The sequence below is a fragment of the Pseudoliparis swirei genome, chromosome 13, assembly GCF_029220125.1.
Source record: "Pseudoliparis swirei isolate HS2019 ecotype Mariana Trench chromosome 13, NWPU_hadal_v1, whole genome shotgun sequence".
Lineage (NCBI taxonomy): Eukaryota > Metazoa > Chordata > Actinopteri > Perciformes > Liparidae > Pseudoliparis > Pseudoliparis swirei.
Genome location: NC_079400.1, coordinates 4,202,514 through 4,220,586, shown reverse-complemented (window position 1 = coordinate 4,220,586; position 18,073 = coordinate 4,202,514). Strand labels below are relative to the sequence as shown.

The 18,073-nt window shown below is 42.9% G+C and overlaps 2 protein-coding genes across 2 annotated transcripts; both read right to left on the bottom strand.

Annotated features, from left to right (window-relative positions):
* dbf4b (DBF4 zinc finger B) lies at positions 1-6,779 on the bottom strand. The gene is made up of 12 exons (XM_056430446.1): positions 6,693-6,779; positions 5,864-6,043; positions 5,242-5,433; positions 4,489-4,539; positions 4,337-4,406; positions 4,035-4,099; positions 3,789-3,828; positions 3,637-3,682; positions 2,603-2,731; positions 2,365-2,503; positions 1,780-1,913; positions 1-1,675 (listed from the first exon to the last, which is right to left on the bottom strand). The coding sequence occupies exons 2-12, from the start codon at positions 6,011-6,013 to the stop codon at positions 172-174; spliced, it is 2,520 nt and encodes an 839-aa protein (XP_056286421.1). The 5' UTR covers positions 6,014-6,043; positions 6,693-6,779; the 3' UTR covers positions 1-171.
* Positions 6,780-8,061: 1,282 nt separating this feature from the next.
* On the bottom strand, positions 8,062-16,596 carry LOC130204038 (gap junction gamma-1 protein-like). Its single transcript, XM_056430525.1, has 3 exons — positions 16,533-16,596; positions 15,376-15,448; positions 8,062-10,500 (listed from the first exon to the last, which is right to left on the bottom strand). Exon 3 carries the CDS (start codon positions 10,445-10,447, stop codon positions 9,143-9,145), a length of 1,305 nt encoding a protein of 434 aa, XP_056286500.1. The 5' UTR covers positions 10,448-10,500; positions 15,376-15,448; positions 16,533-16,596; the 3' UTR covers positions 8,062-9,142.
* Positions 16,597-18,073: the final 1,477 nt, after the last annotated feature.

Genomic DNA, 18,073 nt, shown 5'->3' with positions numbered 1-18,073 from the left:
CACGTTTTTAAAATATTTATTCAGAATACAGTTCATGTACTTGTTTTGACGAGTATAAGTGCTGCCAATCGTTATCTCCCCGGTAGGTACGCCGCTGACGTGTAAAAGCGCACCGCTCGCTTCCAGGAAGTGGTTCGTGCGGTTTCTTGAAAACGACCGAGACGCTAACCGTCAGTGTTGAACCTCAACGATCTGTACTACGGTCCTGGAAAACGCCGACGGGTCCACTTCATCCCCGCAGAGCGAGGTTGCCGGGGGCGACGGCCGGAGGGCGGTGTGCAGCCGCGACTCGTAGCCGGAGCCGTGCGTCCAGGCGCACGGCGTGCGGAGCAGCTCCCCGTCGAGCTCGGGGCTCCGCTCGCGGGGCGACGGGGGGGCGGCGGCGCGGGAGGGTCCGAGTCGGGACAGCAGGCCGCGGTCCCAGTCGGAGTCGGACGACGACGGAGAGAGCGTGGCCAAGTCTGGGATGAGGGCCGACTCGATGCACACGGAGGCGGAGCGGGACAGCGCCCATTGAGAGTCTCGACGTGCAAACGCACTGTGAATGTTGTCGCTGGGGAGCGGAAGTGGAGGACCGCACGCCGTTGAGGAGAGTGGCCATGATGGATGATGAAGTGCGAGGGAAGTGCCACCCTGACCTAAAACGACCATGTGATGAGTTGCCTGTGTGGAGTCGTGTACTGTAGGAACACAGAACATGCTAAAAGTCTGTTCTGAAGCAAACGTTCCCGCAGTGCATGTGGAGGAATCCTTTGTGCGAGGACTGGACTGTATTATCGGACAAGAGACTTTGTCGGATAATAACCAGCCCTCGGGTTTTGCCATAACGTCCCATGGTGGTTTGGCAGATGTATGCACTTGTTCAGTCCAGCTACCCCGGTAGCCAAATTCTGCTGTAATCCTCCTCCTTTTGCTCCGCCCGTGTTCGGGGCTGGCTGATCGACAGCGCTTTCTGGGGTTCGGCGTCGTCGCCATCTGTCGAGGGAGGGACCGAGATCGACGTGACAACGGCGTCACCAGTTTCAGACCATTGGTGGAACATATGAGCTCACGTAATCCCAAAATACTTTCTGGGCTTGATTGATTTACTCCGTCTGCATTCGTCAAAGCCACAGAAGGAAATTGTGTGGCGGAGATGGGATCAGGGACATCCTGAGACACACCGACCGCAGTGTCCAAGTCCCAAGTGTGTGCTTCCTCTGCCTCCTCTGCGGTGTACTGTTGAGGACTGAGGACGGGGGGCTCCGAGTACGGGCAGCGCGGCTCCATAATGCAGGTATAAGGGACCTGTGGGCTGAGGACCGGAGGCAGGGAGTACGGGTCAGAGGACGGGGAGGAGTGTTGAACATCAGGCGGCCGACGGGCTGAGTTGTGAGCTTGTGGTTCAATATCCAAAACAGGCATGGTCGGACTTAAAGCGTGAAGATGGCTGTCAGTTAGCTGGCAGTCTGTGTTGGTACTGAAAGGCTGGATGTCAGGAGGTCGGGTGTCCGGTGAGTTTGGGATGGGAAACTGACCTCCTGGGGACGGGCTGGTCGGGCCAGATGAACGAGGCCCACCAGCAGGACCGGAGAGGTGGAATGATGAACCGTGTCTATGCAAGTCCCGAACAGCACGCTCCACCTCGGCATCAGTGAGAGGCTCCAGATCACAGATGGGCAACGGAGTTGGTGGTCTAGGGGAGGGAACAAAAAGCCTGTTTCAACACAGAAAACTCATCGTGGTCCAGTGAAGACGACAATAACAGGAATGTTTCGTCATTAGGACGCCACAACTCACCGGCTCAGTGTTTCATCCGATCGTTGAGCAGGATTTGGGTCGAATCCTGGAAGCATCTCGGTCATGAGTTGGTCCACCTCGCTGTAGTTTGAAGCATCCAGAACAAAAGCACGGTGCTGATCAGACTGCATGTGCTGCAAGGGTCAACAAAGACAGCGGGTCAAAGATGTCAATATAAGTCGAACGATTATCGCAAAAAAAACTGCCGTGCAGACAAAAGTCATTCTTAACCCTTGTGTTGCCTTCGGGTCAATTTGACCCGATTCAATGTTTCACCCTCCTGTCGCCTTCGGGTCAATATGACCCGATTCAATGTTTAACCCTCCTGTTACCTTTATATTTACTAACATATTTTACCCTTGAGGTCAATATGACCCCAGCTATTAAAATCTCCAGAAAATTATTAGAATTAATATTGTTTTCCAAGTTTAAGTGTGAGGTACTTTATGTTTGTTTGTTGACTCCCGAAAGAACACCGACATTAAACATTGAATCGGGTCAAATTGACCCGAAGGCGACAGGAGGGTTAAATATTGAATCGGGTCAAAATGACCCGAAGGCAACACAAGGGTTAAAGATTTCCACCTCGTCCAGATTAGTGAAGGGTTGATGACAGCATTCACAGTAGGACACTTCTTTTTTGCGTGGCTTGGAAAGTGAACGGTTACAGCCGAGAGTGGCTTGAGATTTCTCCAGAATGCTGCCCTCAACTTTTTTCTTCTCCCTAATGTACAAAGAATGAACAACAATCAGGATAAATTCTTCATTATAGACTTTTGAACCAAATATGTTGATTAGAAACACATCTGGCAGTTGAACAAACCTCGTTTTTTTCTCTCCTGGCTCTGCCTGCTCTTCGAACCGAGGAGGCAGAGATTCGAAGGGACTAAACCGGCCAGAGTACCACAGAGTGGGGCAGATCATAGATTGCATATGCAAGGGCTTGTATCTCCTGGTTAGATAAGAAAACAACATGATTTAATCAACAAAATGTAAATCAAATTAATTATTATCATCATCATCATCATATCTTCTCATTTAAATAATTTAAATCCTTTGATTGACAGGCGGCCATTCAAATGTTTCAGATGTCCTGGGTTCTCTCGCAGCAATGGCCTACACACATTAGCCAGAGCACTTCAATTAACTGAAACGAGAGGGCAAATGAAAAGATCTGTTCGCACGTACAGATCCCCTGCAAGAACAGGCAGCGGAGCTTGCAAAGCTTCATCAAATGGAAATTGTATCCGCTTGAGCTCTGGGCTCCTGGGGAGCAGCATCGCGGGGGAGGGCTTGTCACATTACACGATGGGACTCCTCAACAGGTTCAATTAAGAAAATCACATGGGCTGAAATGTAAACCTCCACAACGAGCACCCAGTGGGGTGGAAGGGCAGAAACACAGGGACAGGTCATTACACTCGAAAGCAGCTATAAGTAATATTTTAACCGACCACGTGTCAAATCACAATGTGAAAACAATGTGAACTTGTAGTGATGAACCGACAGAGAATTATCACCTCGATCTGCAGGTCCCCTCGGACCGTTTTGGTTCAGTCTCACTGCTCTGACAGCATCTTTTCCAGATGCAAAACATAGCTCGACATAGCCACTGTACCTGCTCAGCACCAAACAGCAGACTGACACGGTTAGGGACTCGCTGGGGAACACAGTGGAGCACTGAGCAGTTTAAGAGCCAGATATGTCCCTCAGGAATCGAGGAGAATTCTGAGAGAGCGGGATAGACGTCTGCAGTTTCCCAAAAGCATCGTTATACTTGGATTTAAATCCCCTCTCCCCTGCTACAGAGAAAATAAACAAAAGAACGAACTGCTCTGAATGAGGGATGAAAGTCACCTGCTCATGTCTTCAATTTTAAGATAGGGAGACCTCAACGGTGCAGCTGTGGACCAGGAGAACAGACACACAATTAAATAAGCACTTATACTCACATAAATAGAATATTGTTGGGAAATAAACGCATTAGCAGCACATATATTTCAACTGACCTTTGACAACATGACAAGCTTGTTGTTTGGAGGAAGCTCTCTGCATTAAAGAAAAGAACAAATTCAATTAAGACTCATCAATAATTAAAAGAAACGGCTGATGCACAATTTATCACATCTTAATGGATGCTTATTAAATTAAACAATCTTCATAAAGAATTTAGTTGCACGCTTGCTTTTTTAAATGTTATCGGTTACATTTTAACGTCTGATGAAGGGAAAAGACACTCAGCCCAAACATCTTACCTCCGGCCTCTTGTGAACAGCACTGAAGCTCTCTCGATTCAACCGTTTCATATACAAAAGCACATCTGATACAGCATTAAGGAACAATAATTAAAAGAAAAACGTTCACACACTTTCTGGGCTTAAGAATGTGACATTTCTATGCTGGTTTACTGCAGGAGTCTTTATCAGTAAGACAGAATAAAACACAAGCACTCACATGGTGCCCTCTGCTGTGAGCAGAGGTTCACTGCACTATAAACGTGACCAAAAAAGACAAATAAGAATCTGCATCAAATTACGTTAGTCGTAAAAAAGGATACCATCCACGTACAAAATCTTCACCCCCCACGATCGGGCATTGGTCAAAACACTGTTCCCCTGCAGTCGTTCCTACAATACAGATGAGAATCAACTCAGGATAACAAACCACGTCAGTCGTCACAGTATCCCCAATATTCATGCCGACACTCACATTATTGCGAATGGCTTTTTCGAGCAGGGCCTTCCCACGGCTGCCACAAGCCTGAAGAGCAAAATACAGACCAGATATACAATTAATTCTAGCTTACAACACATCGAGTGGGGTTTTGTCCAAATGAGATTGTGAAAGAAAAAAAGTCAGACGGTTTGAAAAGGTCATGGTTTCGATTGGTGATATGTAGTATTTTTTTTAGAATGTCTTATATAAATGTACACTAGTGTCGTGGCACTGCATATAGTTCTGGGTCTTCTGTAGCACAATTTTTAGTTCAGTCTTAGAAACTATTAATTGACACGCGAGTGAGACAAGTAGTTCTTCCATAAAAAATGTTTACTAGAAAACGTAGAGTTACATGTTCACACGGTCAAAAAACGATGTAGCTTCCAACATCTGAGCTCAAATCTGGACCGACGGTCCAACACGCAGGTGTTATACTGACGTAACGTCACCTGATTGGAAGCTCATATTCTGACAAGTTATTCAGCTTTTAAATACAATACTAATTTATATATGTGAACCTAAACATTCTTTCAAATCATAATGAAAAAGATTTATCTTCAGTTACCTTTATAAATCTTTTAAAACTAAATTATTATCACAAATTAAATCATGCATTTGGCTCTTACAACTAGTAATATGTAACGTCACCCTTTTGTGATTATATTTAACTTTTTTTTTTTTTAAAGTACCAAAACCCTGTAAGCTGCAAAAGGTTATTAAACGTGCTTGGGTGATGCTTCGTACCGTTGGTCTAGGAGTTCCCGGTCGCCGCTTGTCACCGCTGAGGATGCTCTCCCGCTGCATAAGAGGACGTTGGGCTTCTTCACTCGTCCCCTTGCGCTCTGCGTTGGTATCTGTACACTTCTGCTCCTTCAGGCCCTCTCGGCTTCCAGTCACAACAAAGGACACATCCTTGTGCAGGAAACTCTCGACCCGCTTCAGAATAGGAAAAAAAAACAGCATCTTCCTCATCAGAGACATCCGTCATAGTCAGACCGTTATCTGTTCCCTTGTGCATAGTCAAACCTGATCTTCCGTAGGTATGTTGGCCAAGTAAACCGTATTAGTGTGAACTCTTTGGTCATTCCAAAACCCCATAATATTCTGAAATTTCCATCTTTGAGAGGCTGAAAACAACATTTTTTGCATTCAAAATGGCTCAAACTATTTCGGTAAAACGAAAAAAGAAATTTCAGAAAATAGTTGTTGGTTATTAAGTAATAATAGATGACGTACTGTTAGTAATGCGTTTGGCTACTTCAACTCGTCACAGCTTGGACCCTGATAATAATAATTGTATAAATAACCAAACCAATGTTTACAACATACGATCTACAAGCATACAGCTTCGTATACACACGCTTACCCCTCCCAGAAGAGATACGGCCTCCAAAAGCAGTGCGGTGGAGCGTTTCTTTAGACTGTCCAGGTAGAAGGTCTTCCCCTCCAGCTTCTTCTGCCCAGGACAGAGTGACCCCAGAAGACCTCGCTCCTCTGCATACTGCTGGTGCTGCATGGTCCCGGTGCAGGGAAGGAGCTTACAACTCTACGGAAAAACACAAAGAGAACAATGCACGTGTTATCCATGGGTACATATCTCTTTAAAGAACCAGTCTATATATAAAAATCAGTTTTTACTAATAATATTCTTTGGGGTAACGTAATGCAAGGTATCCACTACTGTTATATAAGAATACTGCTGCTATTGAGCCCAACACAATCCCTTTTACATACATGTAGATCATGCTATTATTACTAGTTGTCATTGTCAATAACATTTAATTGTCCAGTTAACCTGGCGGACGAATGAAAAATACAACTGAAATTAAAAAGGTGGACCGATGACATCATAATCATGCACTACTTGACGTTAAAAGTTAAATGGCATGCTGTTTCATCTGTCCCGTGAGATATTGGTAGAATTTACAATTTGACTAAATTAAGTAGTTTGCTCACAACAAAGTTGTTGCAATCTTCCAGTTAGACGTATTACAATTATAGATGAAGCACGTATAGTTAACGCTAGTTCACTACAACAGAACAATATACACGGTGTTAGGGTCGTCATCTCAGGCTAGTTAGCAAACTTAGCTGTAACTAGTTAGCATACGCTGACGACAGCTCGCTTAACTGGTTTGTAACTGTTCAATGTTCTTCATCGTCGGGGCAAAAAGAAAGAGACACAGCTCACTTACGTTTTAATGCTGTGCCGGAGAACTGTAATGAAGAAATAAATGTTATTGATTCACAGAAAGGTGCCCGAGGAGCAACCGCCGCTTTTTTAAAAACACTGGCGGAGAGACGTGAACGTACGTGACGTCACTTCCGCTTTCTTCAGGAGCTGGCTTCAGATTTCGCAATATAACCAATTTAGTTCGGCGATTAAAATTGTGATGTTTGCAATGTAGCAACGTTGTGACGTTACATTTAAATCCAATCTGGTTTTAAATGTACAGCTGCTCACAAGTAGTCCTCTCACGCATCATGTATTTTCACAATGTCGATTATTCTATTGCGAGTTTTACGTACATTTTCGACCGCCCCTGAACGCATCACAAGTGATACAGTGGCAGCGTGGTCTCTGCTTTGCTCCGTGGATGGATGGATAGGTAACGTGACTCTTATCTTCTGGACATCTATGCTTTTGCAGTTTAGAAAATAAAATAAAATTACACAGAATGATAATGATTTATCTCAGCCAGTAAATATGATGCACCTCTAGTCATAAGTGTGTAATGTGGAGTACCAGCTGAGTGTATCAGTACGATCCGTTTTCAGAGTGCAATTTGTAAACTATTTCTAAATATCCATACAGATGCTCAAACACGAAGACACCTTAGAAAAAATATATACAGTATGATCAATTCTGACCTATCTCTTAAACACAGAGATTGTTGTCGATTAGTACATTTGTTCTACTTAAATTGATTATTGTCTAGTATCAACTTCTTTTAAATCACTTCTTAAAACCCATTTTTATAGAACAGCTTTTAAGTGATCTCGTCTTTTTATGCAGAACGTTGGTTCCCCTAATTTAGTTTGTCTGTTTTTAATTTATTTTTAATTAAAAAATATAATTTTAAATGTAATATTGTTTTTTTGCTATTACACTTGTTTTGCTATGACTCTCTGTGGAGCACTTTGTAAACATTGTTTTTAAAGGTGCTATATAAATAAAGTTATTATTATTATCATTAGGAACTTTGCCTAGCCCTAATGTGTGGCTGCATTCAAAATAAACAATAAAAAGCATATGTGTGCATAAAAAAAATGTAAAAAAATATATGTAATGGTGTTCTATCGCCTTATGTGTAACATGAACTGAAAATACCCAAACTAACACAGATCATATTAATCTTGGGGATCAAAGTGAGTCTCATTGATGAGGAAGATAGTTCAAGTTATCCCTTCTTGCCAGCAGGGGGCAATGTGTCTATAAATACAGTAAACTTAATTAAGATACTAAACTCTTTGGATGATTCAAACTTTCAAAACTTGTTTTATACTGTCATGCCACCATAATTGTTGAACGTTCAACACAAAATATATAACAAATATTTTTTTATTCAAAACATTAACTTTTTGTTCAGACAAATATTTTTCACAAAAACACTGGCACAGTGCAAAATACTACCCTTAATGACATTTCAATTTGAAAATCTGCAATTAAAAGTATGTATTGATGACAAAAAACTCCTTACACCTAAAAAAACAAATCATACAGACCAGATGCACTGATTTTTTCATCATGTCAATATCATAAACTAATGGAGTAATGGTGCAAAGGAGCCTTCATTGTGAGAACTTCACCCAAACGAAAGAAATATGTAAAATTTGTAACAGCTTGACAATAAGACACTGACAACAGTTCAAACAGGGTGAGGTCATTAAACTGTTGCCAAACACTTCTATTGAACTTTCTCGAACCAACAAATACACAGAAAACACTGTTAATACTTCCAAGTGAACCCATAGTCTCTCATTTATCTTCATGGCTGGGGAAAACAATCAATCCACCTCAAACCTGGTTTAGTGAAAATAACAAAACAATTGTGCATACTCAGAAACAATAATATTGTTAACCCCTGGACGGTGAGGAAACTAACCACACAGACGGTAGGACTCAGCTTCTGCTTTCAGTCCATAGTGATGATATATTTTGGGTGTCATGACATTTTGTAAAAGTGATGCAGAGCGGCACTTTGTTTAAGTAAGGCACCTTGGTTGCATATTCACACGGAATCATCTTCCTGCAAGAGCTATTTAACAAAATATAATATTACTTATTTTACGTTGTTCACAGCGGCTGCACGCATGTATCTCGCTGTCAGACTCAAAGGATTACCTTATAGTGGCAGAATCTGTCTTGTGCTGTATACTAATGCCCGGGGGCTGCAAGTATTCACACACATCTGTAATATATGAGCATGCACAAGTTATTACCCCTGGGTCTGTTTAGGTTTAATTCCCCCCCTCACAAGAGACACACTGACACTATTATAATGCTATGAATACGACTGAAAATAATGTAAACTTGGTGCCGTGTTAATTTTTTTACACACAGAATGATCGCGCACACATAAATACCTCTTGGTCTGAGAAGGCTTTGCGTTGTTTTAAAACCAGAAAAGTCAAAGTCTGTATTTCAGATCCACTCGGAGCCCTTTATGACGCCGTAGCTGCCGCCGCCGCCGCCGCCGCTTCCTCTGTTGGCGTCGGCCTCGCCGGAGAGTTTGGAGGCCGGCCGGTGTTTCCGCTCGCGGCGAGGCTCGGCCTGGTTGTTGCCGCGGCTCTGTGGACCGTCGGCCTCTGGCTTGTTCTGAGGCCGCCGGGTGTTCGTCCCTCCTGCGCACAGCTTTTCGTCGTTATTCTCGTACTGCCGACACTCCTCTTGAGCGATGTTCTCGTGGTTCTGCTGGCACGCCGTCTTGGCGTCGCCGATGTCCGTGATGCGTAGCGGCCGGACGTGGTGCCCTTTCGATACCCGAAGGGGCTCGACGGCGACGCTGTACCCGGGCGGAGCCGACGGCGCGCTCCAAGAATACGGGTAGCTCCTGTAGTCACCTCCGCTCTGCTCCGCCTCGCGAAGAGTCTCTCGCGCCTGCGTCGGCCCGCGAAGCCCGTCGTCGGGGAGCGGCGCGCGGCGAGAGCGCACGATCTCGCAGATGGTGCCGACGCCCAGGTGCAGCATCTCCCAGATGTTGAGCGCCAGACAGAGCAGGGAGACCGTGTACATGATGAGAAGGAAGATGGTCTTCTCGGTGGGTCGCGACACGAAGCAGTCCACGCTGTGGGGGCAGGGCAGGGCGGAGCACACGTAGGTGTGAGGCACGGCGAACCCATACAGAGCGTACTGCCCGCACAGGAAAGCCACCTCCAGCACGGTGCGGGTCAAGAGCTGAAGGACGTAAATACGCATCAGTCCATCTTCTCTGATCCGCCTGCGCCCGTCGTGGCGCACCGCGGCCTCCGTCAGTCCATCGCCGCCGCCGCCGTCGCTCTCGACCTCGGCCGCGTCGTAGATCATCGGATCTTCTTCTCGGTCGTCCTCGGCCTCCTCGACGGCCCTGTGCTGCCTTCTGCCCGCGAGATAGGGCTTCCTCTGCGAAAAGCCGGCCGCTCCCCCGCCGTCCGTCCGCTCCTCCGCCCGGGCGATCTTGTCGACGGCGTAGCCCAGGTACATGAGCGAAGGCGTGGCCAACAGGATGATTTGGAAAACCCAGAAGCGGACGTGCGAGAGCGGCGCGAAGGCGTCGTAGCAGACGTTCTCGCAGCCCGGCTGGCCCGAGTTGCAGACGAACTTGCTCTGCTCGTCGTAGTAGATGGACTCCCCCCCGACGGCGGTCAGCACGATGCGGAAGACGATGAGGACGGTGAGCCAGATCTTGCCCACGAATGTCGAATGGTTGTGGATTTCTTCCAGCAGGCGAGTCAGGAAACTCCAACTCATGGTAGCGGCAGGGAAACGACCGTGAGAGGCAACATGCGGCTCCTGTGACTTCCCTGTGGAGAGAAGAGAAAGGATACAAAACAAATTGATACGAATAATTAATTTATAACTTCTTACAGCGAAATATTTTTGCCATTTACAGGCGAGCTAAATATCTACATAGAAGTCATGATAATAAATCACTTTACGGGCCCCCTTTCCTTCTTAACAGTATCGGATATGTGAAGAGAATAACTACTTATTACCTTCGCATTGAAATTGCGGAAGGTTATGTTTTGATCAGCGTGTATTTATTTATTTATTTATTTATATGCGTGTTCCTCGCATAACAAAAAAAGTTTAAAACCGAATCGCATAAAATTTGGTGGGATGATTGGTTATTATCCGGGGACCATTTGCTTAGGTTTTGGAATCGATCGGGTCAAAGGTCAAGGTCATGGAAAGGTCCAAATCTTCTTGAATCGCATGACATTTGGTGGGATGATTGGTTATTATCCGGGGACCATTTGATTAGATTTTGGGATCGATCGGGTCAAAGGTCAAGGTCATGAAAAGGTCAAAATCTTCTTTTTACCATAGCGCGGTCAATTTATATCCAATTGTCATGCAACTAATGCCAAAATGTTCATAATTCAATGCCCAATCTTGTGATATGCGAAGGTATGTGCTCTACCGAGTGCCCGTTCTAGTTAACCTCTTTTTTTGTGTCTCTGCATCTTTCCCCCCCCCAACCACAGAATAAATAGACACGTTTTAATTCTGCAAATCATCACAGCAAACACTCCTCTGGTGTATTTTGTCAGTTTGTCTCTCCTACATTATACATGTTGAATTTCTCCACAATAACAACACATTTATTCTTGATTCTTTTAATAGCTATGCCCCAAAGCACATGTCTAAACATACCCGTGGCATTAGTACGCAAGAGGAAGAGGAATGGCGACGATGGAATGTGTAACCATAGTTGCTATTGTTAAATGAACGTCCCCTTTGGCATTTTAAATGAGGTTGTTACTGTTATCTATGGAACGTCTAGATGTTGAATAGATTAAAAGATGAAATTGTGAAAAAATAATAAATGACTGAATTACAATGATAATTCATTGTGGAGGAAGAACTCCACATAAGAAGCAGTGTTGACACTGAAGGGCATGAAGGGCTATGCCTTGCTGTACATTCATTATTATTTTAAAACTCTTATGGTTTGTTGAGTTGTTGCTTCATTAAGTTAAAACTGTCAAACCTTCCTTATCAGCTGTGGAATATGAATAAACTTCAAACGTAACACATTGTTTTAAAAGCAGAAGTAAAGCTAGTCCTTGATCCTCCGATTACCCATCATGGAACTAGCACTTAAATATAAGACATTATTATCAGACATAAGTATTAGCAGACTAATACATGTAATTAGCCATTTGCTAACATTACCCTTCTCTGATAAGAGATAAAACAACAAGTTGTTCATTTTACATTTAAATGTGTTTTACTCTCACGTAGATTGTTTGTCACACACAAAGAACAGCATGCTTTGACCAGATGGATCGAAGCAACACAACAGCAATACTGACTGGCATACACGAGCTTTAAACAAGGGCTCAGCTCTATGCTAACACGTTTCTATGAGCTGTAATTAGGTAAACAAGGCTGGGGTAAATAATTGCTCCAAGACAGCAGCACATGGCTTGCTAACCGGCTGCATAGGGATCAAGCAACACACACACACACACACATAATAACAAAGAATTAAACACTATGTATGATTGAAATTAGTGTCCTAGAAAGTATACTTTCCTCTCTCTGTTGAATTTAAATGATGTTTCCCTCTACTGAACTGCACCACCTCCTACTGAACTCAACCCTGAACAATCTGTTTAACCTGCAGACGTCCATCTGTCCGACACGCGCGCAGCAGACATCTCCACGAGTCGCCCGCGTAAGAGGAAACCTAAAAGGTTCAGACATCTGTGGGGCAGACAACGTCTGCATGTGTGATGTTGAATTCATAACGCTTAGAGTTGAGTAGTTACAGATTCAGAATAAAGTGACGATATATTTCATAAAGCAAAACTCAGATTTAAAAAAACTCAGATACAGATTAAAATGCATTTATACCAGCCCCGCTTACCGATGCCATGCCACTCTCACTGACACACTGTCGCATTGAGTCAGTGTGACGTTCTATTTAAATAAAGAAAGAAGACATTTCGTATGAAACCAAGTCCAGCTGCTGTTAACATGCTTCCTTATGTCTCACTCTGTGAATAAAACAAGCCTTGACTGTCTCATTAAGAGTCACACGCCCTCTAAACCTGCACATCTGGCCATGTTGTGTAATGTACTATTTGGAGGGCCAGGAGCACAGCGATCACCACCCAAACACAAGTCTTGTGGATGACGGCAAGAAACTGGAAACAATGCTTCAATTGAATAATTTTCAGTAAAGCAAATCATGGTTCTGCATAGGAATGCAAATTTAAACACAGACCATCAAAGGTGTTTAAGTTCAAGCTATGCAAGACCTCACTTCAAGACAACGTGTACACATTTGTATTTAGCTGACTGGTCCTCTTGAGGAAAGTACAAACACAAAAGCCAGTAAAAAAAATAAAAATAACTGCCTCCGCTTACCCGGTACATTTTATGTGAAGACCACGACTCGGCGTAAGACTCAAGTGTTACGGAGGAGACCAATGATCACAAATACGACAAACAAAACATACAACAAACTAGAATGGGCACTCGGTAGAGCGCATACCTTCACATATCACAAGATTGGGCATTGAATTATGAACATTTTGGCATTATTTGCATGCCAATTGGATATAAATTGACCTCGCTATGGTAAAAAGAAGATGTTGACCTTTTCATGACCTTGACCTTTGACCCGATCGATCCCAAAATCTAATCAAATGGTCCCCGGATAATAACCAATCATCCCACCAAATTTCATGCAATTCGGTTTAATACTTTTTTACTTATGCGAATAACACGCATACAAATAAATAAATAAATACACGGCGATCAAAACATAACCTTCCGCATTTTCAATGCGAAGGTAACAACAACAAAGCGAGGCAGCGGGAGAAAAAAACCTTCTGGAGCTAGAAAACGTACCGTTTGTGTGAAAGTAGTCATGTGGCTTTGAGGAGAGCATATTAATCGTATGTTTTGTACATTAATAAATTATATAACAAACCAAATTCTTCAAATCCCTGTTGATAGAATTAATTTTTTTAATGGGTCTACATTTGTCGGGCAAGTTAGTTTGGCTCTCTGCTTAGGGACTTTATAGCTAAATGTCATGTGTGTGCCGAGTCTCAATACGTTTCTAGTTGCGCCACATTGAATGTCTGAAGGCGATGCATTGTATATTCCCCAGACCCAAAGCCTTCAGTTTCCTCCAGTGCCATTTAAAGAACTATTTGAGGGGTGTTACTCTACAAAGCAGCCAGCCTATCTAAGAGGGCTTCAAGCTGTGAACGTGAAGGTTTGTGGTTTCCTTCAAAGCAGTTAAAGCAATGTTCTCCCCAAAGTCTCATGAGTATGAAAGACTTAATTGCTATCAACTTGAAAGGTGACTGTAAAAAGTGAGTAGTTGGCTGACAATACACTTCCTTTTCAAAGCTGTATTTTGGGTGTACTTTTTTCTTGATTGAAGACATACTACACACTAGAAAACTGACGGGTACCTTTTAGATCCCTTTGCCATCAAGATGCAGATAAACTGTATTTTCTATAAATGCATCGCAGCATGGCCGTGTAGAAGTTTGCTACAACTTCCCCGTTGAGCATTTAGTGCAGATGAAGAAAGTGGAAAAAATAAATCACTGATGTTCTGTCCCCAGAAAATGTTACAATGAAAAACCGCAGAGTTATTTACGCTCATCTCTCATCACTGTTCATCCAGACATGGAGCCCACGGGGTACTTTGGTGTCACTTTGTAAGTCATCTACTCAAACACAACAAACTACACACACACAATATGTATAATAATAATAATAATAGATTATATTTATAATGCACTTTTTAATTTGCATGGGCAAAACTCAAAGTGCTACAAAGTAAAAATGGTTTAGATAAAACAGAATAAAAGCAGCGACGTCTATGTTCAAATCTAGTGAAAAGCTATTCTAAAAAGGTGTGTTTTTAGGCCTTTTTTAAAAACATCCACAGTCTGTGGTGTCCTCAGCTGGTTTGGGAGGGCATTCCACAGTCTCGGAGTAGTATGTGTTTGTACGGCCATAAATTTAATAGTTTTCAATGAGAAGCCTTCTTTATTTACGTTTTTTGTGTGACTTTTTTGACATTTCACCTGATCTACGAGGAAGGTAAACACACAATGCATTGACTGTATTGTGCCTCCTCTGAAAACGAGCCTTTAATATTAGTGTATCTTTGATTTGATGAGCAGGACAAGTAATATTATTAATCCCAGGTTTTTTAATTTTATCTGAACCAAGGTTTTTTTAGGGTGAAAACTGATTAGATATAGTACTATTCAATTAAATTCAGTTTATTTGTATAGCCCATTTTCACAAATTACAAATTTGTCTCCGAGTGCTTTACAATCTGTACACATAGACATCCCTGACCTTTGACCTCACATCGGATCAGGAAAAACTCCCAAACAACCCTTCACGGGGAAAAAAAGTGAAGAAACCTTCAGGAGAGAACAGAGGAGGATCCCTCTCCAGGATGGACAGGTGTAATAGATGTCATGTGACCAGAAGGAATCATTATACACAAATTAAAACACAGTAACAACACAATCAATGAATACTACGACTAACCCTTATTTTAAAACAGACTGGTCCTGTTACTCCTCCTTTTTCGCAACTACTAAAAATGAGTGTCCTTACAGCTTCAGGTTGATTGCGTTTTAATCATCAGTCTATCTATCTTTGCATAATCAAGGGAATCTTATTACCTCTTGTGTTATTTGTCCTACCCTCCTTTGTTTTTCCAGCCAGATAATAGAGATATTACAAACTCCATGTGACCTGCAAAGAGAAAAGAGATGAGGACACCACCAAAGACATGTCTTATCGAATTCCTCACATATTTTACATTAGGCATGCTTTGACTTTATAACTCGCCCTAGTGTGAACATCTGTATGTATTGAATTGCACAATAAAAATGTAACATTTAAACAACTAAAGTTGTCACAGTTCACTTCTATGATCACTAATGATCTTTCTTGTTCACTGATGAAAACATACTAGAAATATAAAGTTGACGGTGTATTTTCAAAACAAATATGACAAAAAGAGAAGCATGCAGAACCAGATGTTGTGCTGTACTCTGTATCTGATTAGCTTCAGACAGCACGGTTGAATTCCCCAAACATAATGATAGCAACGATAACGACAGACCTTGTTGGCTGAGGGGGGTATTACCTTCGCATTGAAAATGCGGAAGGTTATGTTTTGATCGCCGTGTATTTATTTATTTATTTGTATGCGTGTTACTCGCATAACTAAAACAGTATTAAACCGAATCGCATGAAATTTGGTGGGATGATTGGTTATTATCCGGGGACCATTTGATTAGATTTTGGGATCGATCAGGTCAAATGTCAATGTCACGGTCATGAAAAGGTCAACATCTTCTTTTTACCATAGCGCGGTCAATTTTTATCCAATTGTCATGCAACTAATGCCAAAACGTTCATAATTCAATGCCCAATCTTGTGATATGCGAAGGTATGCGCTCTACCGAGTGCCCGTTCTAGTTTATTTCTGTTTTAACCTTGACGAAAATATGTTGTATGTATGTGACATAATTAACAAGCAAACGTTTCATGTTACTGTCGCTTAAAAAGCGTGTAAACATTAAAGTAAATCAGTAAGCTAGCAAACACGAGGAACAGTTAGGTTAGCTAGTTAGTTAACCAACATAACATGAACAGGTTAGTTCACTTGACGAAGAGTTTGACATTTAGCTGAATTGACCTGGAAAAGACACATTTCATGGTATTTCTATCACTTTCCCTTCTCCCTATAATCAGGCCTTTCTCCAACTTTTCCCCAGTAACGTGAACAGGAGACACTCGTCCACCTGGAGTGAAAACATGGCATCCTCACCTTTTCACGCTCATTTGGCGCCGCTCCTCCGTCAGAAATGCCGCTTCACGACCGAAGAGGAAAGTCAATCTCCACCGCCGAAAGAAAAGCGAGGAGCACGAGACCAGAAACAACTTGTCCGCAAAGTTTTAAGTGAAGACTTGACTCAGTTTTAGTAAACGTTGACTCTTTTTTTTGTCCCGGAGAGGGAGAGAGAGAGAGAGAGAGAGAGCTTGATTGTATGAGCAGAGGAAGACAAATGGGCTGGTGCGAGGCGAGGAGGAGGTGGGGGTGTGCCTGCGCGTGCGAGAGAGAGAGAGAGAGAGAGAGAGAGAGAGAGAGAGAGAGAGAGAGAGAGAGAGAGAGGAGAGAGAGAGAGTCAAGCATCCCTGCCATTGTTATAAACCCTATACATAAAATGTACATATGTCTGTACAGGATTGTGTTCAATAAATAAAAATGATGGGGACACATGGTCTTTTATAATATATTTTTATTTATTTATTTATTTATGCAAATACATTCAATGTATGACCTCCAGTCAATGGCACGCATGCATCAGTGACATCACTGTATCTATATTTCTCGTTTTATGTCTGCTGTTAAATGACAAAGACGTCTCAATCGTGTGGAAAAAACCCCGCCGCATATTTTCCAAAGTTCTGACTTTCTTTCCTTGTCCTTGTCCACATGTGAACATGTGTAATGTTATCTTTAGACAATTGATAACTTGTTTGTTTCGCTTGCAAAGGTCATGCTGTCCTTCAGACAACACATGCCGTATATTTACCACGCTGTTGTCTTCAGACGCGGTCTGAGGCTGAACAGACACCAACAGTTTGTTTCATCTTCTTCCATCAGGCTTCGGATACAAATAAGGAGCTCTTGTGCCTCCTGCTATCAATTCCTCAACAAGCTGCCTTTAAGGGGCGCTCCATGAACTGTACACATAAAGGTCAGCTTACTCGCCGTGGAGAACGCTACTCGGACTGTAAAAACAGCTGTATGATGTCATCTGGAGTTTTGGTGGGAGCTTTCTAAAGGCCTGGAAAATAACCCAGATGATGTGAAAAGCCCGCGTTCAAACTTGGGGTGGGGGGGGGGGGAGGTTTGACTATAGGTGCCAGTGTTTCTTTATTTTGTGTCTTTTTAATCTCATCTCTGTGGTGGCTTCAGGCCACGTGACCTCCTCGTAGATGTGGATGTGTTGCCAACCGTGAGAACAGGACAGTATGGTGCGCTGTGGGAATCGCTCAGGGTCGTGATTCTTGTATGTTTTATCGACAGCTGGGCCTTGAAATAGCAACCAGAAATGTCCAAATGGAAAAAGTCAAGTCAAGACAACACAGCCTCTGCTGCTTCAAGTCCTTCAACTTAATAAGTTGCTGGCGTACATCTTTAATAACTCTCTGGACTTCTTTTCCAGAAACATTCTCGCCCTCCGAGATAAAGTATTTTATTTGATCGCACAATGTAAGACCTGTGTTCAGTTTCGCAGCTCCCGCAGAAAACTCGTGAAAACGAAAAAAAGCTTCTCCCAATAGAGTGAGGGTTGTCTTGTG

Bases quoted from the DNA above. Each gene is read 5' to 3' on its own strand.
- LOC130204038 (XM_056430525.1), bottom strand. From the start codon at position 10,447: ATGAGTTGGAGTTTCCTGACTCGCCTGCTGGAAGAAATCCACAACCAT.
- dbf4b (XM_056430446.1), bottom strand. From the start codon at position 6,013: ATGCAGCACCAGCAGTATGCAGAGGAGCGAGGTCTTCTGGGGTCACTC. The intron at 4,540-5,241 runs GTACGAAGCATC...TTTGCTCTTCAG, and splicing joins CGGGAACTCCTAGACCAACG to GCTTGTGGCAGCCGTGGGAA. The intron at 4,100-4,336 runs GTATCCTTTTTT...ATGCTGTATCAG, and splicing joins GAAGATTTTGTACGTGGATG to ATGTGCTTTTGTATATGAAA.